At 35.3% G+C, this 22,427-nt stretch overlaps 1 protein-coding gene across 1 annotated transcript in view; it reads right to left on the minus strand.

Annotated features, from left to right (window-relative positions):
• FOXP2 (forkhead box P2) overlaps positions 1-22,427 on the minus strand; it is a 405,297-nt gene that overhangs the window by 121,848 nt on the left and 261,022 nt on the right. The window contains exon 5 of the mRNA XM_036400898.2: positions 1,009-1,098. Within this exon, the coding sequence (XP_036256791.1) occupies positions 1,009-1,098 (90 nt within the window). The remainder of the gene's footprint in view (positions 1-1,008; positions 1,099-22,427) is intronic.

Raw genomic sequence — 22,427 nt, forward strand, 5'->3', positions numbered from 1 at the left:
TTCACAAAGAAAAGGAGACAATGAGAATCACATTCAGAAACTGCACAAATGAACAAATTTCACAACATTTCCCTGGTGGAGAAAAAAATACATTCTAGTGCCTGGGGTCCTCCATTATGCATGACAAAAACTAAAAATGAGATAAAAACACCCTACTCCATCAGAAAACAGGGGAAGTCCTGAGAGAATAAATGCACACCCAGAAAAATAGATGTGAGGAAGAGAATGGTAGGATTTATACTTTTTTAATTTCCTGAACAAAATAGAATTGTCTGCAATAAAATGCAATTCAGCAGTTAAGCACCCATATTGGTCTATATACAAGAGAGAACAAGTTTTGTCAGCAGAACGCAATTTGATATGGAACCCTGCATTAAGAATAAATGATTAATACCTCATAAAAATACCGTACTGACAAAATTTTCTAGGAATAAAACTCTCTTTATGTTTTTACTAATGCATTTAAAATAACTATTCAATAGCAGAACTTCTTGTTTACTCATTCATAATCTAAAACCCAACAACATCCTAATGTGAAATTTCATGACATATGTTTTTTTCCAAAATGGCAGAAGCAGCTTTCATAATTTCATGCACTCGTGTTGGTAAGTTTCTGAAGACTTCTCTGTCACTTAGGTATAGTAACTGTGAGGTATTTAGTTTTTCTCTGTTTTTTCACAGATACTGTTTTGCTCCCAGTCTTAGCATGTTTTTTACAACTTAAACCATGTATGTATAAAAATCACATAGCAATCCTGTAACATGTCTATAAAGAATTAATGTACCACAGTAACTGAACTCAGACCTAGTCTCAAACCTTTTAAGCATGTACAGCCACAAAAGGCTTTTGTGTCCTGCACTGGTTTTTCCCTGTGAAGTAAGCAGCAGCATGTGAATATGCACACACACGGCTTAGAGGACAGGCACTGCCACACACCCCGCACGTGTCAGCCAGCTCCGCACTCTTCCCTGACATTAAGGTCCCAAAAGCAAGGAGACTTTACTAACCTGCAGCGGTCTCTGTTTCTCACTGCCCTTAGGAGATTTCAGTCCACTTGTCTGTTGCTGTAAAAGCAGCTGCCTTGCTGCCTGGAGTGCCTAAAAGTAAAGGAAAAAAAAAAAAAAGTAAATAAATTCAACCAATTCCTGGAAAGAAATCAGTTACTCATTGCTAATTTTAGGTAAAAGTCCAATTGAATGAACAAAATCCCCTCCTATTCGATTTGTATTTGCTATATTTCAGACTTCAGGGTTGTTTTTTTTTTAGTTGAAACATTAAAAAAAATATTCTGAAAGTACATATATAAGACTTCACTAGAATTTATGGATGTACATGAAATCCTGCAGGAAATAAAGTTAATTTGTTTGAAGTGCTTGAAGAGGAAAAATCATAAACTGCATCAATAGCCTCATTTCCACAAGGAACTTGTCTTTGAGTGTTCAACTAAAATGCCCACTCCCTTGCAAATTATCATTCAATTTGCATTTTCGTATTACAATTTGAAGTAAAAGCAAGTAGACTTCAAGTGTTACCAGAAGCTGTAATTAAATTTGACAAATCAACATCAGATTATCTTGAAAGTGAATTAATAAGGATATTCATTGAAGATTAAAAACACTTTTTGTACTTACAATTCAAGGAGAAACCTCTCCTTTGACAAAAAAAAAGGAGTACAGTTTTAATGCCAAATAAAAATGAGTGGTTTTAATTTGCATTCTTAGGAAAATCAGAGAACAAAGAAATTATTACTCAACCAACCAGATCAGGCTCAGGGATGACAGTATACCAATCAAAATAGAAGATGTTTTCATTTATTTTACGTTTTCATTCCAACTCAGCCAAATACAGTTAAACATATGAAATGTAAACAAACATTCTACCTACCTGAAGAGTGCTAATCTGTATTATTTTTCCCTATAAAATTATTTCTAAAATGTCAAGTGTTATAAAGTGGTATTTGGAAATTAAAAAAAAAAAAAAGCAAAACCAAAAAATGTGATTCAAAACATTTCCACTGAAACTACCTGGAGAACTCATTTTTTCCCCTTAGAAAAATCAGCTCAATAAATAGCATTTATAGCTTTACAATACATCACACTATTATTTCTGTTATTAAAACCTACTGCAGATGGAATGTACTGCAACAAATGCCATTTGATCAATGTTCCCTAAAATAATAAAGATTCTCAACTGATAAAGAAAGGTACAATTTTGATTAGACTCAAATGAGCTGGTTTTTAAGATAGTTTCTAGTATCCATGACAACAGTTGCTTTGACAAGATGTGCATATGGCATTACACTGCCAGCTGGTGTGAACAATGTTTGAACTACTGCATTGAGATGCTGAGCAAACAGAAAAAGTTGCCACGTCTTAACCCTCAGGGAAGGCAGTCATCCCCTGATCAATTATGAAAAGACAGAGAGAGGGCTGCTACAGTCTGGCTCCAAGCAAGTTTTCTGAGAAGGCAGGCAGACATAGAAAACCAAAGTAAACAAAGTGAATGCACTAGTACCATCTCCTAACAACATTGATTTGTCTCCCCATAGAAGGCCCTGGTACAAAGTTTGCAGAGCAGATTTTTAACATTTGGAGACATTCCCACAACAATCCCTGTATTGTTTCATCAAATTCTCAAGTAATTACAGGTCAGCTACACAAAGACTATACATTCCTCTGAACCTAAGCAATGAGACACACAGAACTATCTTCTCTCTGCCAAAAATAAGCAAAAAATTAACATATTTAAAAGTGCACTTGAAATATTTTGTTATCAAGGAACCACTGGGTGCATGATCTCTTCTGCCCTCACAGTTCTTGAGCATATCCTTAAGAACAGTATTTCTCTGCCTGAGATCAGAGTTAAATGTATGTGTTGATTTCAGGGGCACCAGGATTTGGTCCCAACTTCTTGCAGTGGCTGAAGCAAAAACAGACTAAAAGCACGAACAGAAGATATGTGGCAAATTTTTATTCTTTAATGTCTAGTGCTCTCCAAAAGGAAAACTTGAAGGGAAGCAAGAGAACTACTGCACTCCTGAATTCATGAGACTGCAGAGGAAAACTAACCTCACCACTTGGGATGATACTGCCAGGAGAATGAGAGAAGAGATCTGGAGCAAGAGGAAATGAAAAAAAAAACCAAAAAAGCATAGACACAATAATCTTTTATTTTTGGCAGTTGCAGAAATCCTAATCTTCCTCAGCAGCAGTGTGTTCACATCAATACAATAAAACAAGCCAGTAAACATCCAGTAAATCTGTACATTTACAGTACTTGAAAATTAGAAAATCATAGCCTGCTGTAGCTTAGATTTAATCTAGACTGATTTCAAATTGTGGCTAGCATACTCCGGTGGAATGAGCCTAAGAAAGTATGACTTCCGACAGCTAACTACAAAAAGAGTCACACTTCATGAAAAAGCAAGGCAGCACAACAGGATATGCTTGCATAAAAGGCTCTACTACTTAAACTATTTTGATTCATATGTGCTGGTTGGGATATCTCTAAAGGAGTAAAGGCTTATCTTTTAATACAGAATGTCTTATAAATGATGACTACCTGAATACTTCAGTGATCTTATTGTGGCAGTTTAGATTATTGTAAACACAGGAGATAGAAGAAGAACAGAAAACAATTTCAAGAGATCAGAGATGATTTAAAACTCATAAGGAGAAATCACTGTCAGCCTTTGTTCTTAGAGCAGTCATCATATAGTATTTTTTTCTCCAAGTGTGCTGCTTAACTTTACATTTTGCTACACAGTAAACAACCTCTCAGAAATACTGTTAATTTCAAAGCATTATTACTGACATTATTCATAAGTGTAGATCATGAGACTGTAAAACAATAGTTCTAAAAATTCATTTGTTGCTATTAAATCTTTGCAAATTAAATTGACAACCTGAAAGTATTTTACAAAATTCACATTTTAACATCTACACTTCCAGTAAACACCCATCCCATATATCATTTATAAATTTCTCTGACAATAACTCGTGATCTAAAAACAGTGTAATGAAGACAAAATAACAGATGCTCATAAATCTGACAAATCAAATTTATGTTGAGTGCCACCTCAAGTTAAGTGCAGAAAGAACAGATTCTATGGCGCTCAAAATTCTATCTAGTTCCCAATAACACTTGTTTCAAATTTAGTAGGACCTTTTCCTTAATTATATAAATTAGTAAAACTATTAAAAAAATCCAATGTAGACAAAAGCAATAAAAAGAACTGAGGATTAGAAATTATTTTAATTACGTAAATGAAAATAATTATGATGCTTTAAGTAATGGCTATATAGGAAGGAAAATTCGGGCATATGGTTTCCAGAACTCACTGTGTCTTCTAGTAAAATATTTATTGGGAACAGTACTTCTTAATATTTACCACGAAGCTTTGGCATAGCTAAAACATAAGCAGAACAGAAATGAAAATAATTGCATATAACTCACACTATTAAAGTTGATAAATTGCGGTAGACTTTGCTGTTTGTTGGCAATATTACTAGGAGATATAACTTCCTTTAATATTGTATTCCAAACCCTTCTGTTTGATCTAAGTGTGATTCAAAATTATTTTTAAAGTTTTACCATTTTAATAAAGTGAAAGCTGTCACCTAAAGATGGTAAGCTCATTACTCTGTTTTTTAGAAAATAAATATATGTGTATTTTTAGGAAACAGATGTCACTCATATCCTTCCTTTAAAACCAGGAATGTTTAACCTATCAGCCTGTTGCATTTGAGACGTTAAAATGAAAAATGACATCTATGCCCATTAATATCGTCAATGTATAAACAGCACAGCGTGACACATTCTTGAGAGCTGAAGGCTACAAAATCTCTCTGAAACATAAATAACAAAGCACTCAGAAGGATATTTGATGTTGATATTCATCTCTGAGAAAAACACTGCTGCCTGGGCTTCTTATGAAAATAGATGCAGCCCAAATGGATCTCCTGTAATTGGTTTCAGATAGCGAGGTCAAAAGAAATATGATACAAGAAACTATTATGTGGAACAGGCGAAACAAGAATGTTTATACAGGCACTCCCTATTTATACTGACAAGAGGTGTATACTCTGCAGATAACCAAAACACTTGCCAGAAGTCGACCAGGTTCTTTTCTTTCCTAATTCTGAATACCTATTTTATTTATTCCAATGACTGCACACCCTAACATTCCTGCTGAACGTAAAATAAGTTTCTGAGCATCTAAGTTTCCAAATGGCTGAATATGTCAAACGAGAGTCATCTCGCTGGTAGCACTATGCAACCGAAACATATCAACATGCTAAGCTGGATTTAAGGCCAAAGACTGCTCTGCACTGGTTGAATAACAAGTTAACCAAATGATTACACAGCTATATTTATTATAAAAAACACTTCAGGAGAACCTCTGACCCTTTATAACCTGCTCGGGGCCTATTCTCTGGCTGGCTCCCAACAAGAATCCCAGAATTACCCACAGTTGTACAAAACCCTCAAAAGATAGTGACTGAAAGACAACATTGTTTCAGTCTTCCTAATAGCACTCAAATGATATGGCTAAATCTTTGTCTCTCACTGATTGTGTTTGCCCAGAAAGTTCTCTAATGAATATCAGAGTCAGTCAGCACAGAAGCTTATAATCTTTCCAAATGGAGTAGCAAAGCAGCTAGCACTAGTCAAAGAATCTTGAATTTAAGATGAGCAGTCTCTCCAGAAGCCTCGATAGAGAAAGCAAACTCCTATTTTCCCCAGTGAAAAACACTCTTTTTTCTCTAAGCCACACAAAGAAAGTTGAGGACAAATGTGCCACGCTGGAAAGTCCACCTGTATGTAACAGAAATCCAAACCACACAACCTGTCTGATTTTAACTACAAGAGATAGACTGAACAGTTTTTACAGTGTTTGCCTATAGAAGTAGAACAGACAGCTAAGACTGTTGGCACCAATTTCAAGGAAAATATTACCTAAAAAAATCTAGATATTCCCTAAGAAGGATTTCATTCAATTAACCCAACATCAACTAGGCCAATACTGAAGCAAAAAGAAGGTTTTTCTGTCTTCTAAATTTAGATTAGGGTGCCTTGCCTAATAGTAGAACACAGACCTGGAAGAGATCCAAATGTTTAAAGCTTCCAGAAGAAGAGGCAATAGTCTTTGACTGCATTACAATCCCAAGTACTCCTACCACCAGGCTGCTAGACAAGAAGACAAGAAGTGGTAGTGCCCACCAAATGAGGTCGTAAGCCCAACCCTAAGGGCAGGATTAAGTGAACACTGAATATGTTTGAAAACATCTGCTACATTAACACTACAGGAATTTGTGCAAATGATTGCCTGGGTCTTGGATCCCCAGGCTGCCCAGCTTTTCCAAGGCTGGGAAAATTCTTCATTTGTTCAGGACAACAACTCTTCGTGCCTGGGGAATTTCAAAGTAAAACAGCAGAGCACATTGAGGGTTGGGATCAAGTAGAAAAAGACATTCTGGATCACAGTTTAACTTACATACTTACATTCCTCAAGTGCTTCAGCTCAGAAAACATAAGAATATGTCTGGATATGGCTCTCGTTTCCTTGGACTAAAAGCACTTTGCTGTTGGTTGGTTGTTTAGCAGCAAGGGTGATGATGGTGTGAGTGTGTGGTTTGTTTTCTTAGGCTGATACTGCCAGTTTCAGTATACTGAGGCTCTGATTTTGATTCAGGTTTGTGGTCTTCCCTGCAACACAAATGCCAGTAGAAGAAATGATCCTCCATCTACCTGAACTTCTGTTCTATTCTGATGTTATCCAGGATTAATTTTCAGTTGAAGAGAAAAAGTAACAGTAATAAAGTGATAAATGCAACATGAAGTCTTATAATGCTGTTTAATAAAAGGAAATTAATCACATAATTTTCATAAACCTATTTTCAAACAGCAATCTATCAGAGAGAAATTATGCATCTGTAGTTATTGACCTTTCATTTCACCATGACTGATTTGTAATTAGACTAGTTTTGTGAAAAATAATAGTTAATTACCAGATTTTTTTTCACTCTAATTGTTTTGGCATTTTTTGTTGTTGTTGTTTGGTTGCGGGTTTTTTTGTTTAGTGTCTTCCTTTTTTTTTCCCGTGTGAAGGATGCTAAATAAATACAGGGCATTAGGAATTAGCAGTTTACATATTTAATTTTATAAAGCTAATTTAGCTTCTCTCCCTATAACCCAATTTAATAGATTCTAAAGACTTCTGCAAAAAACAACTCTTTAATTTTCCCTGCCCATTATTTGACTGACCAAGAACTAGAAACAAAACACCCATAACAGTTCCATGCTTCAATTCCTAGCAGCATTAGCAGGAATGTCTTTCCTGTAGACATAGACTGCATTGGTCATTAGGGCTCCATGTCAGACCACACTTAACATGGTGCCTGACAGCAAATCCAAATGCTTTCTCCAAAGCTCAAACCAGCTGAAGAATGCAAATGTCAAAGGTTAGGAGAGATAGGGGCTCACAACACCAAAGTTGTGCTTGAACCTGACAATCTCCTTTCTTTCATCCCACATGCCTGAACTTAACTTTCTTTTTGTACACACAGAAGCAATCTACTCTTACTTCTTTGCTACTCCTTACATTACACAGTGACTAATTTAATTTATTAAATTAAAAAAAAAAAACAAACAAACAAAACCAACAAAACAGTGGACACATAAAAAGCCAGCAATCCAAGCTCACAAATATTCTGACCCTGCTATTTTATTCCATGGGATGTGATTTTTAAAAGGGGACATGTAATAGTTTGGGACATGTAATAGTTAAACAGGGGAGCTAATCTCTTAGTTCTACATTAAAAATTGTGGTAATGGTGGCAGGTACCAGATTTCCACATGAAATCTGGTATGATCTATTTCCAATGAAAATCTGCTAACTGAAATAAAAAAGCTGGAAATAAGTGTGCAGGTAAAGAAAAAAAAAATCCATGCAGTTATCACATGTGTGAAGCCAGAAATAAAAAGAAATCCTTATAATTATTATAAGTTTATTTAATATTATGCATATAAGTAGAATGCAAACATAGGATTTGAGAGGAGTTGGTTAAAAAACTTCTTTCAAGTTTGTCCATTGTAGACATTTCCTTATTGGCTGTGAAACCTACTTTCAATTAAAGCAGTCAGAAACAAAGCAGTGTTGACTTACGTAGATTAACAAATGATTTGATAATTTATAAACAAGAAAGGAACTGATGCAAGTTAAATCAAGGGCAGCCCCATGTGTATTAAGATTAAAATTCAGAGCAACTTTGGGAGTGGAAAGAAACAGAGTATCAAAGGAAGCATTGCAACTGTTAGAAGGTTATTAGAAGACAAGAGTTTTACAGATAGAAATCTGAAAGGAAATTTTAAAATTAAAGACAAAGAATTAAACATGGAGATTATTAATAAAATTTTTAACAAAAAATCATCACCAAGATATAAACTAAACCAAGAAGTGAGGTAGATACAAACCAGAAGGAAGCATGCATGCTAACATTTTGTTCTGGCCAACAGCAAGATTCCCAGAATAGAACCTCAAGTTTGAGAGGACAGATCTGAGGACTGATTAATTTTGTTAAGCAATACAGAGAGGTAAAATAACATGTGAAGAACAAATGCCAAAATAATTTTACCCTAAAATAGCCCTAGCCATTTAGAAGTCAGAATGAACTATGTCTATCTTTACAATTTATTTTCAATTAAATTACATTCTGCACTCACTGGTAAAGGAGCGCTGACACCAAGTATCAGAAGCACAGATTCCTCATCTGGATACCCTCCTTGCAAGCTAGTAACCAAAAGTACCCATCAAAGAAAATGGATCTACATGGTACCAAAATTAAATAAAATTACAGTAATTGTACTAATCAAACTCTCTCAGCCAATCCAAGTGTAAGAAATTCCATATCCATTAAAGAGCCACTGATTGAAAGGGCTCCAAATATTTGAATGATAACAATTTGATTTACCACTGCCCCTTCAAATCCATGTCCAGAGGAATGAGTAAGATTGTAACCATGAAAGGAAATATTATCAAGATGGTCATATCAAGGTTTTAGTGTATGGGAGGAAGGCACAAAAGCCATTACTGAAATATCCAGTTGATTATCAGTACAGAAGAAAAAGGTCATGACTGGGTTTCACATTTGATTTTATAAATTTAAAGGATGTTTTAAATAGTTTTAATAGTTCTAATTATTGAGTTTTAGTTCTTACAAGAGTACAATTTAAAGAAATCTTAAATTTAATACATAGAGCTGTGGAGAAAATCATGCATTCAAGACATTAAAAAAAAAACCTGTCATATTATTATGATAAAAGCAACTGGGATATAAAAATACAAGTGCCATACAAAACTGATACCTTCTTCAATCTTCTAATGACTCAGTTAGTGAAATGTACCCAGCTTGGGACACAATGGTTCAAAGAGGTGGATCATTTTACCAGCAGCCAGGTAGGAATGGTAATAATGATGTCAATAGCCAACATATGGGATGGCAGAAGTCTAATCATAAAAACAGGAATTAACCCCAACCCTAAAGAGGTAACAGTCATCAGCAAGTTCTTGCACAGAACAAATTAATTGTATTCCATGGGAAACAAAATGGCCAAAAATGGCCTTAAACTGAATCCAGAGAGATTTAATTAAATTTATAAAGAAACTTTCCAGTGGTAGAGTAGTGATGGAGTACAATAAATTGTGTACATGCTGCAAAATCATTATCACTGAACCTGTTCAAGAAGCATCTTAGAGAACAGTTAAGAGCACCAATTCTGCTCTGGGCCACAGAAGATCTTTAGAAGTGTCTCACAGCCCTGTTTTATTTGATTGTGTGGCTCCTGTGAAAGCATGCCAAGTTCGGATTACTGTGATGTCTAACACCTTGCTACATTTCAAATAACACCATGTTCTCATAAACTGAATATCATGAAGCTCCAGCATGGTTTGTTTCCATGGTGAGCTAATAGCAGAGGATCAGCAAGAGCTGCACATAAAGAGTTGCTCTTTGGAATTTTCCGACCTTACATGACCACTTTTGTGTTTATGAGGCTATCCTTGAAATTTTGGACTGAACAGAGAAATAGTATACAGAACAGGAGATGGCTTAGAAATAAATGCTCTGTTCCCCAACTGTAGTCAGAGATCCTGATCAGGATTCTTGTGCCCTCACCTCCAAGTATGAACACAACAGTAGCAGAAAACAAGATTTCTAATTACAATTCTTGCTAGAAACAACAGAGATGCGTGGCTGACATGGAGAATTAAGAAGAGGAGAGAAAAATAAGGCAAGAATGAGGGTCCAAAGCACCACTAGATCAACCTAAGTCAGACATCTTCACAAATGAAAAAAAAGCAAAAACAAACTGATCCATTTCTGGCCATGTTTTTAATGAACTAATTTGATCCAAAGTCACCATGTAATCTCAACCACATTAGAAATCAGTCTATATTGCTAAAGGTAAATCAGATGAACTGAAATACTACTGCATATATTTTTTATTTTTTCTTATGGATATTTTTGTAATGCTTTCCAAAACTTCAGTTAACATAAACTAAACTAACAGGAACACATTCAATAAAAGAGTGATTGTGGAAGAAACAATAAACATGAATGTAAACAGGCATATGACAATAGCCATTTTATTTGCAGTCTTTCAAGGCTTTTGGGAAACCATAATGTGAAGACAGAAGAAGAGTTTGGTCTGCAATTAAAAACAAACAAACAAACCAGTAAAAACTTGTCTTAAGATGATATAAAGTAAATTATGCAAATAGCAGCCCGTTTCTAGACACTAAACTTATCAATGGTGGCATTGGGCAATAGTTCTGAATAGTTCTGAAATGTGTTGAAAACAAAAGGTCTGATCTAAACTTCTTGGAAGAATTCTGAGCACTAAAATCTGGTACTAAGTGTGGACAGTGAGATGCCAGAGGAACCTCTGTTTCAGGATCACAAATTGGTTTCTATATTTGTATAAAACATATATGTTTTATATGTTTATATATGTTTTATATAAGCACTATCTGCATTTGCAGTCTACTCCGAACTGCTTGAATTATTACAATTTCAGCTCTTCACTTGGACTGCTTATCTACCTTCTAACTTTATGGTGCATTTTGTGATGCTCCAGAAGGCACAATCCACCACACAGACACCTCTGTCTCTGAAGAATACCAACCTTCAGGTTCTTGCTGTAGTTGGCAAGTGAATTGTATGTTTTGAAGGGTAGCCCTAACAGTCTGTGTAGACAGTGCTACTGAGAAAGCATTCTCTACTTCAGGGACTTTTAAGAGTGAAGATTATAAGAAGAGTGAAATGACAAAGAGCTTTAATTTTAAGCTAAAATGCAAGTATAGAGAGACAGGCAAAAGTCCTCGGGCTCCTCATCCCAGTTTCAGTCCTTGTGAGGACATCTAGTAGGAAGTATATTCTTTATGATTAGAAACTTGCAGGGATGAAAAAGAAAAGACCTGAAGCTATTAAAATTGTTTTGCAGAAGAGGAATAAAGATATTTTGCAAATCCCAGGGCATTTAGGTGCTGGAGAACCGATAGCAGCTGTGCAAGGAATTCCCAAATAATATGCATGAGCAATGTAACAGGTTAGACATTTGAATTAAAAGGTAGATGTTTCTATCACACTTCATCAAACTCACCCAGGAAAAAATGATCTTTTTTAATAATGCCTTGGCATCTACAGTAATCTTCCCAAACAGCAAGCTAATCAAGGAATTATAATCATGAATATGCTCAGGGGCATTATCACCTTTAAATGCATTTGTAAAAGCAGACACACCCAGGTATGCTGGGGCCAAACCTAGGTAATATTTCACATCAGTATTCTGGCATCAGACTGTGAAAGGTTCCTCTGAAGCATGCAGCATATATTACATAATCACTATCACTAGCATGCACATAAAAAAAACATTTGCAATCTAGTGCATGATCGAAATATGTTGGAAATTAAGTTTAGATATAAATTTTACTCCATATATTCCTTCAACTATTCTTTACATAAAATCAAAACTTAATAATCAGCTTTTATTTTTTCAGTCCTCTGTCATGTCATCAACTTACTATGGTCTAAGCTCAGTCACTAGTCTTCTCTTCTAAAGTCAGTCCTCTTTACACATTGCACAGAGCTCAGATTTCATGTCCTGGAAATATTTTCCAGATTCTCCTTCCTACAATACTTTCTTTTTCCTTCTTGGTACATTTTAAACTTCAGCAAACTGTAACTATATTGCCTTTTAATTTAATTTACTAGGCATGATGCAGTGCATCTTCTCTGTGAACATTTATCTGTCTTACTAGATCATCACTTCTTCATACCATAAGTTTCAAGTATCACACAAAACATGGATCTATTCCTGACTAGATATCTCAATACCAGTACAGTGTCACAATCTACAGTAAATCTTAATTTATTTTAGAAATTTTATATCATCTATCAGAGATTGATTATTTTATTTTGCAAGATAAAGCATAGATAATTTTATCTATGAGATTTGGGAAAAAATACATGACAGACATGATAGTGTTATAGCATTTTTAGTGAGAAGGCCTTGTCTTTTATGAGAAAGCCTTCTGGATAATGCCTATTCATCTACTGCAATTCCCAGGGATCTTCTTGTGCCATAGGATAGTGGAATGAAGAATAAAAACAGGAGAGAAACTATTTTATGTGAGGACTTTGGGATGGCTTTGAAATACTTTCTGGAGCACAGTTTATGGCATAAGGCTTATGCTGCTACCTGAAGAAAGAGCTGTTGCCAGCAGGTGAAACAATCTTTGATTTTAGATGAATGTCAGAGGTGCTCACCCTCTTCTCCAGCAATCCCCAGGTTCATTAATAACACTAAGGCATGAACCCTACAAACACTTTCATGTACAAAGTTGCAAAAAAACATAGGGAGTGAATTACTAAAAAAGGTATGATGACAATATCACTTTTACCAACTCTCTCAGGCTTCACCTACACTGAAAAGTGGAGAGTAACTGAGAATGTGATTTTCTGCCCCAGCAAGCTGTGAGTACAGCTCTGGGCATGCATTTTTCAGCTGTGCTGACCCACGCTCTCCCAAGCTATGCCCTGGCACAGCTCTGAAGTCAGACTTTTCAAAGAAGGACCAATTTGACTATGGAATTGGGTGCAGCTATCCCAGTTTTGGGGACTAAAATGCTTGTTAGCTCATGTGTGTCTCACCCTATGTCAATTATCCATGTGTTTAATTTACTAGTGAAGATCATGGCTATGTGAAGCTCATGGCTATGTGGTAAAAACAGTTGAGCCAAGTGTTGTTTTGGAGCCTCTCTTGGCAGAAGCAGCCAGCTTGTGACTTTGGGATAGCATGTGAGAGCGTCAAGAACCTTAATTTTATATCTGTACAGGTTGGAAAAAAAAAATGTTGTCAGAAACAAGAGCAGACACTCCAGGGTGGTGGAATCAAGACTCCTTTCATTCTGAACTGCTGCATCCTGAACCTCCCACGGTGTATCTGCTGATGAGTTTTAAGTACCAGTTTTAGATAGATACCTTATGCATCTGGGATGAGTTCTACTGAGGAAAGTCAAAATTTTGTCAACACCCATGGTTTTATGAAAAACCTTAAATTCTTTCATTAAAGAAGCAGTGGTAAAAACCCCAAAGAATCCAAAGCATGTGTTTCCAGACTTACCATCAATTGAATCCACAAAAATAGTACCATATAATAATTTCTGTAAATACTAATATGGTTGATAGTATTTCTCATCCTCATGTTTAGGCACTTAACACTGAGTATTCAGAGTTATGTAGTTTGACAAAGGCTCTAAAATAAGTCATTTCCAGAGCTCAGGTTAGTCACCAAGAGTGCCCCAGATCTCAATGCTGGGACTCAACTCCATCTGCTACTGGCAAAGGAGCAAGCAGGTTATCCAGCAAAGGTGACTGGGACTCTGGAGCCAGATGACAGAGAGCATTGCAAAGGTTTTGTTGTATCACCAGTGGCATTTGCACAAAAACAAATGAAAGGAGTAAAATGATCCAACTTCAAGCACTTAAGGTTTTGTGGTTTTTTAATATTATAAATACTTTTATTTGTTTATTTTAAAGATACTATGAGAATGGGATTTTTCAGGAAAAGCATACTGTGAAAATGAAAGGTGTTAGGAATGTATTTAAAAACATGTAATCATCAGTAGTACTTTTCTTTAGATTTTTCTACATCAGATTTTGGGAAGATTCTGGCCTCTCTGAAGAAAAGCTGCATTATACCTTCATTGCTATAAAACACACAGAGAAAAGGGGAATCACAGAAAGACTACAAGGACTAAAAACTGTACATTAAGGACAACTTTTTACAATTTTTTTACAAGTACAAAGAGAATTGCAGCAAAATAAAAACAATGGAACTAATGTTGAAGAGAAATTAAATTTCTTCCCAACTAGAAGTTATTTTAAAAGACTCATATGGTAGGCAGAGTATAAAAATCAGGCCAGCACAATATCCTAGAGAACAGATATTTTAGTGACTAGAGATGATTATGCTACTCAAGAAAAAAAAATTAATTTTACTTCAACTGACATCCTTAATTTTCAAGGCGTGTGTTTTTCTGACTAGTCTGAGACAGTTTAAGTAGTATAGATAGTCTCTCTTTTATAACAAACATTGGTAGACTCCAAAGTGACCTAAGAGGTCCCACTCCTTGAAATGTGAACACATGAAATTCACTCAAGTTCTTACATCATCTTGCAAGACAAGATATATCAAGATCCCCATTTAAAATTATTTAGATGTGAATTAATAGCATTCCAAAACAGACATTTTGCAACAAAGTTAAAGTTCAAAAAAACCCTAAGAACAATGCCCACAGGAATTCTCACCTTTACCAATCATTAAATTTGTTGGAAGAAGTGATTTCTGAAATTTTGCCAAATGCAAATGGTAGCAACCTGAGCATTTGTTTTCCAGGTTGTAGGCTTTTTTCAGACAAAGTTTTCTTAACATTTTTTCATTTTTGAGAACTACAAGCCTCTGTTGCAACTCCTTATTTAATCTCTGTTCTAGAACATATTTTTTTAATTTTTGCAAAAAATATTACGCCATATTATATATGCCTAAGCAGAATTCTGATTTTGGTCCAGTTTGGAATTTTTTTATTAGGTGTCACAAGAAGACAAAACAATGACACCTAAAGCTTCAAAAACATAGTTTTCTAAAAATCAAAAATGAAAGATAAGGAGAAGAAAGTTTCTACTCGAGAGAAAAGAAGGGGATTTAGCAATGTACATTCATACAGTCATAAATTATTGTGTTCTATCTAACCTGTCACAAGCCATATCTATTCATCCACACTGTAATACAGCTTCAGCAAGCTTCCTGAATTTCTCAAGTAAAAATAAGGTTTTGGAAGCAGAACTCAACATTTCACATGACAGCCTCTAATGCATCCTCAAATTCCAATAATTAGTAGGAGTAAACATAGGAAAATATCTGGTCCTGTATCCAGAGTTGCATTTCTGAAACTGCTTCCTATACAGAAAGGAATAAAAGCTCCTGTCAAGCAAATCAAGAAGGGACAAGTCAAATCTGTGTTAAATTCAATGCTTATACTTTTAAGTTTTACCATATGTTGATTGTCCAGAACATTATAAATATAATTGAATATAAAATATCTTTATATGGATGGGTGTTCAACAAGTAAAAATTAGCTGCAATTAAATCCTGCCCTTGCTGATTACTATATGTGTTCAGCTGTCAATCTTTCATGTCTACTCACACTGTAGCTAATTTCAAGCAATATCCAAAGGAATTCCGATTTCAAACAGATTTTAAACCCTTCAGTCTAGTGAAGAAGAAAAGCAAGGTGACACTGAAATTCAAGGCACAGACAACCTCCATTCTGCCACGAGACACAAGAATGGAGTGTGCAGAGATGTTAATTTGACTGGGGCACCTTCCACCAAGGGCTAACATTTCTGTAGAATCCTCAAGTCAGATATAAATGTTTCTGAACAACAACCCCACTTTTTTTTTTCCCCCCTTCCTTTCTGTTTAATGTTAATGGAAGATGCCAGATGGATGGTTTTGGAGATTACAATGCACTTTTTCTATGTTCAGGGAAAGTTCAGCACAGTCAGCTACAGAAGCTAGTAAATGCTAGCCCGTCATTGCCTCCTTTTAAGGGGTACAAAAGTAATTCTATTTTCATGCTCTTTTACTCTTCATTTCTTGTACTGATTATGCCAATTAGAGCAGTTGTCTTAGTGATGTTGCCATCTGCCTTCTAGAAATCTTACCTGCCTGGTTATATGCTTGCAGGAACTAACAGCTGCAGAATGAATTTGATACAGATCATATAACTATCCCTAACAACGAGCAAGGAGATAAGCAGCAGACTGAGTGGTAAACACCATTGAGTCATTTATACCATTTCTGCCTCAGTGTGCTCTTTTACTGTGGAATACAGACTGCATAAACTTTAAATAAATGAATGCATAAATATAAAAATATATTCTAGAAACTATATTTAAGCTGGAAGAAACTTTGGATTGTCTTTACTGCAGATATATGGAACTGTCTTAAATGTGGGGAACAAAGAGAGAACAGTATCTAAGTAAGATGCATGACTGCACATCTGTTAACACAGTATCTAAGTTCTTTGCCTCTAAACCTCATCAGTTTACAAATAGTTCTTTTCCAGTGTAGAGAATATCTAGTTCATACATTCTACTTAGTTCCCTGGTGAACAGACCATTTGTTTTCAAACCAAAATCAAATCCTTTATTCTTGAAGTCCTAGTCAATGTGACCCCCTAAAAAACCTTGTGTACATTTTTTTCTTCTGATCTGTCAGCCTTCCTTTTTTTATTATGGCTGTCTTCTTCCCTGGGTGACTCCAAGGGCTTCCTTACATTGCCCAACACCATGGTCTCATCTTCACCCATGTTTCTGTTTCACTCAAGAACTTATAAGTCTTCTCTCAAAACTTTTTGCAGGTAATTTCCTAATACTGACCTTAATCTTTCCAAATGTTGTCTTTAGATTTTAAGATTATTTCTTAGGTTTAAATAAATAAAAATAATAAACAAAAAGTCAAAAAATGTTATTAACATGATACATAAATAAAATAGATGGATTTAATGATATTTCATTTCTTCTTACCCCTGTTCTTAACTTCTCTTTTCTCCTGTATTTTAATCCCTGCTGAATCTAATTTATATGCTGTGATTAGTATGTTTAGAATAGTCTTACTTTCAGCCTGAAGGGGTTCAAATATGTTACTGCTTTGCAGTGCAACAGTATTATTTTGCTTACAGTAGTAAGCATTCAGAATATCTATGAAGTCCCAAACGCAGTAAGAGCAGAAGCAATATCAACTGATTTTAAAATATAAAATGTCATTTTATATAAAATAGTAGCTGCAGTTAAAGCCACTCTTTTCTGTGAGTAGAATACACATGAATAACAGAGGGTTTTTACATGCCACATAATAAGTAGATCTGCATACAAAAGCATTTAACATACAAAGATAAATGAGGCCATTGGAAGAGAGATTTGCCAGGAAAGAGACAAGGACTCTAACACTTGGGCTAAGTCCATGAAGCCAAATACGCTTTTGCCTTTCAATATGTTTTGTCTTACAGGCAGAAAGGAAGCTGAAAGTGCCATGTTCAGAGCCCTCTCCTCAGTGGTGACCACATTTGCACATAACTGACTTCATCAACCAGAAACATGCCATGTGCAATGCAATGGAGAAATAAAGAATAGACACTAAAGAAAACTGTGCTCTGAACAACAGCAGAAAAACAAATGAGATAAAACAATACTCCTCATTAGTCTTTCATTTCCTGAAATACTGAGTATTGTAAAAAGCAATTTAACTACACATAGAGGAGCACTGACTCACAGGTTTCTACTGGGACATCTCAAAAGATCCTGGTACTGAGAAGAAAGACAGGTAATCTCTATTTTTATGGGCTTTTGTTTGGTTTCTTTTTTAATGGTAACAAATTCTATACTTTTTAAAATTTGCTTGAAAATTCTTTAGGAGGATCTTAAACAGGGCAATGCAAAAATCTGTTCATTCTGAAAAATGGCCATCGTCTTCAAGACTAGCTACAGTTTGCCCTTTGTGCTTTGAGACTGAGAATTCAAAAATGCAGACCTACAATAGCCAAGCTGCCCCTTTTTATCTGGAGGCTTTGGGTATCCCCCAAGATTTTTATATAAATGTAGTGCACTCTGGTTTACATTAGAAAAGGAAACATTTATCTTATCACATTGATATCGGCTCGGTACAATATTACATTCTGGAATAAGAAAATATTGCAACTTTTCTTGAAAAGGTCAAGAGGTACTGTTTATCTTCAGGGCATAATGAATTACATCGTATTTCCTCCCCAAGAACTCTGAAAGAATGGAATATGTTTTGACACACAATGCACAACTCAGGGCTCTGTGACTGTAGGTGGAATAACAAACAAAGCTTTAGTGGAATACTTCAAGCTTCAAAATTCCATATAAATACAAATCTATGTGAGAAACCTGGCTAACAAGGAGTGCTGTTGTTACTAAAAAATATGTGTGACAATTCTAATAAGGCATGACCTTCAAATCTCTTCAACCTCTTAACTGCATCCTAAATTCAAGTTTACTTACTTAAATTACACGTTAAACTTTATAGCTGTTCAGCTAGGCAATGTAATAGATACAAGTTTCTGGTGTCCAATTTTATAGTCAGAACACATCTTTTTATTTAGGAAAATCACATTTTCTCTTATGTCTGACTGCTTAGTTTATGCTGCAAGGATCCCACTCTCAATTCACTGTTACTAATTGCTAAATACTGCCCACTTTTCTAAAAAAATGCTTCCAGTTAGGTTTAATAATGAAAAAAAAAAAGAAAAAATATTATGATAGCTGAATCTGAAATCCCAATAATAGAGACTTGTGTCTCCTCATATTTCCTGTATCAGGACCAGTAACTAGTAAGTGTGACTTAGTCCTGAATAATCATTTTTCACACAAGTGAGAGATTGAATTAACAAATGAACAAGGGTCTTTGGAAAAAAAATGAGACTAAACTAGGGAGTAATGGAAACACAATATATTTGAAAAATTTCTACTGCTCTGCAAGTTTCCTTTTGCAATCATATTTTGCCTATTGTATTAAGAAATTAGTGGAATGCTGATGGAGATTGGAGCAGTAGTCTGGAAGGGAGACGTGTATCAGCATGCTCCTTTTTTTTCTATCACAGCAGGGCTGGTTGGTTACTATCCACTAGCCAAGATTGCTGCAAGGAGCTTTTCCTTACTCTGTCCAGTTGAAACTCAAAACAGTGATCACAGTGGCCAGCTTTTACTTTACCACTTAATACAGGGAAGAAGTACTCACCGAGCTGAAATTCGTCTCAGATGGCAAGTGAGAGCTAACAGCACCAGCTCTTTTAATCTGTTCATTCAACACAAGAACTCACATTTCAATTTATTCTGCCATGAGATCTTGAAACACACAGTGGTCAAAGAAGAATCAGTAGGCAGGGGGTGCTCTAACACATACTATAGATCTTCGGCAATGTGGAAATAAAATGAAAGAGACAAACCTAGAAATGTGTGGAGACACACCTAGACTAAATATCCAGGACAATCAGGGAGACCTTTAACTTCAATTCAGAATAGGGGTGAGAAATAGAGAAGAAGCGAATACAGAAGTCTTTCTATTTGTGGGTACTGGGTCAATAAGAAAACAATGAAGATCAATACAAAGTGCATCACTTGAGGGCACTAAGCCTCCATCAGACCTACAAACAGAAATGCCACATCAGTGACAACAGCTGAACAGCTTCAATGGCAGGATCAGGAAGATCTCAATATCAAAGAAGTTATCTGAAATAAAGTAGCTTAATAGACTGAGCTTGAAGCTACATCGTGTGGGAGAAAAATCACAGCTACATCAATTTTCCAATGAATATGCCAAACAGATATTTATGGAGTAAATCAAAGCTTTGTTTTTAGATAACAACTCTAACCCCATGATACAGAAAAAAGGAAAAGAAACAAGAAAATGAAACATATTACTGTAAGTAATAAAGAAATACTAACTGGAGTGTAATATCATGGTTATGGGATGTGGAGACATGAACAAACTGAATAAATAGACAGAGTTGGGATCATAGAGTTGTTCAGCAAACAGTCTGATTGGAATATTATTTGGGTCTGCCCTGACATATACAAAAGTAACTGTTAGAAGAAAGTAGAGTGAAATGAAAAGACTATTTATATTCAAAAACTTCTGAATTAATTCTTCATGAATTCCTTTTGTTTTCTGTTAGAAGTTTTATTTCCTCTGTTTTTCCTAATAGAACAAACACTGAAGCATGTCAAATCATTTAAAGTATCATCAAACATATTAAGAGATTTTTTTCAGAAAAAGAAAACAAAAGCTATTTTCATCAAATTTCATTATAATAACCATGGCTGCCTCTCTCCAAAACTGCAATAAACAAAACACATAGAACACTCTCTCTGGTTTTCTTTCCAAAGTATTCTTACATTCTTAAAATATGTCACAACCAAAGCAAAAAACAAGAAAAAAGTTACAGACTTACAGGATGGTTAGATTTTAATAGGACATTTAGGCTTTAATAACTTACTATCAGATTAATGATAAATATTAATAGCCCTGAATAGGGCTATGCCTAGTTCTTCCAGCTGGCTCCTAAGTGAGTCTTGAAGCAGAGTTGCAGAGTTTTTGATCAAAGTAGTACTCCCAATTTTAAGAGTGCTTAGTATGCATAAAATGCTTAAAATTCCTAACAAATTACCTTTCAAGTCCAAACTGCTAAAACAGTAAGATAAATGACTAAATATAAAGTAGCAAAAATGAAGTAATATAACCCATAATTCCCACACGTTTAGCCAAGTTCTATCATTTGTCCCTTACTATTTAGGAAAAAAAATCATATAAGAGGATAGCTCTGCTTTCCACACCATTTAAGAAAAGCACCCTTGACTCAAAAACTAAATGAAGTTTTCTACTTTGATTTTTTACATTTTATCTGCCTTTTCTGTATCTTATTTATCAGGTTCTACCAATGGTTTTCTGTTGGGAGTTTTTTGAGTCATTTGGCCACAGATTTCTCACTGGATTTTAACAATCAAAATGCATAAACAAATTTTAAATACAGAGTTAGGAGTTGTTTCTTCATACTCTTTTTGCATGTACCAATACTGGATACTTGTTGGTAAATTACAATAATTCAGACCAACTGAAAGGACTGCCTGTATCTCAATAAATCAGGTTACCATTCTCAGGTTGCTCTGAGAAGGAACTGAGGATATCCCCGGACTTGCTGGGCATTTTAGATTCAACACTTGGCCTCTCAGAGCAGTTTTCATCTTTGAAAACTATTTTTTGGCTTTAAGGAACATTTCTGAAGGGCTTGGCTAGCTCCAGGCACTTAACCCTGGTTTGCACTTGCAGTGCACCAAAGGCTGTGGCTTCCAGCTAGGAAGTCACCAATTGACTGACACGAGACACAATATCCTGGCACAGTACAGGGAGTACAGACTGAAACTGTATCCTTGATGCACTCTGCACATTTTGAAAAAAAAAAAAAAAACAAGGGAAAAGAAGGTACTGTCGGAGGTTCTGAGAAAATTTTGGAGCCCAGCTTAAGAAGCAGGAGAGGCATTGATTGAGAAGAACAACAGAGATATGGACAAAAATGATTTTGTGATCATTATGCAATTATTTCCGACCTGTAGAAGGTGGAGATGAAGCAATTAGTGGCCATCCTTGGGAAAGGAGAAATAAAAAAAAGCCCTTTCTGCCTTGAGGAATCTTTCACATCTCATTCACATCACAGCAACTGTTGGAAGTTACAGTTAGCCCTCACAGCACTTTTCTGATCATTGGTCTATGTGTAAAAACTATTTGATATTTTGGGCCATTCTTCTCTTATATTGCCAAAAAACCCTCTTCTCTTTCAAACTGAAGTTTGTCTATTAAGCCTCAGGTAGTAGGGCCTTTAAGGTAAGAAAGGATAAGAGGAGCCCTTAGGACACTTAGCACAGCTAATCATAAAAATCACAAAGCAGAGTAAGATATTTGCTCATTGCATTATACAGAAACAATTAGGGGGTACAGACCTTGCTAACAGATTATTTTGCTATTTTACTAAGGAAACCATTAAAGAGCAGAAAAAACTCCAATCAGAAATTAAAGCACATCATGCTAGATGTTCAACAAAATACAGTGCATAGACAGACCTTGCAATAGTTTGGAAACTGTTCATGAAGGCCACTGAGTAAAAGTAGAATTAAGTTTTGCAATGAAAAGCTTCTCATAGAAATCCATTGTGATTCAGTGATGTAAAAACAATAAGTTAAAGAATATATTGTGTTATCTATTCACATAAATGGCATGAAGACAGATT

The sequence above is a fragment of the Molothrus ater genome, chromosome 5 (assembly GCF_012460135.2).
Source record: "Molothrus ater isolate BHLD 08-10-18 breed brown headed cowbird chromosome 5, BPBGC_Mater_1.1, whole genome shotgun sequence".
NCBI classification, from domain to species: domain Eukaryota; kingdom Metazoa; phylum Chordata; class Aves; order Passeriformes; family Icteridae; genus Molothrus; species Molothrus ater.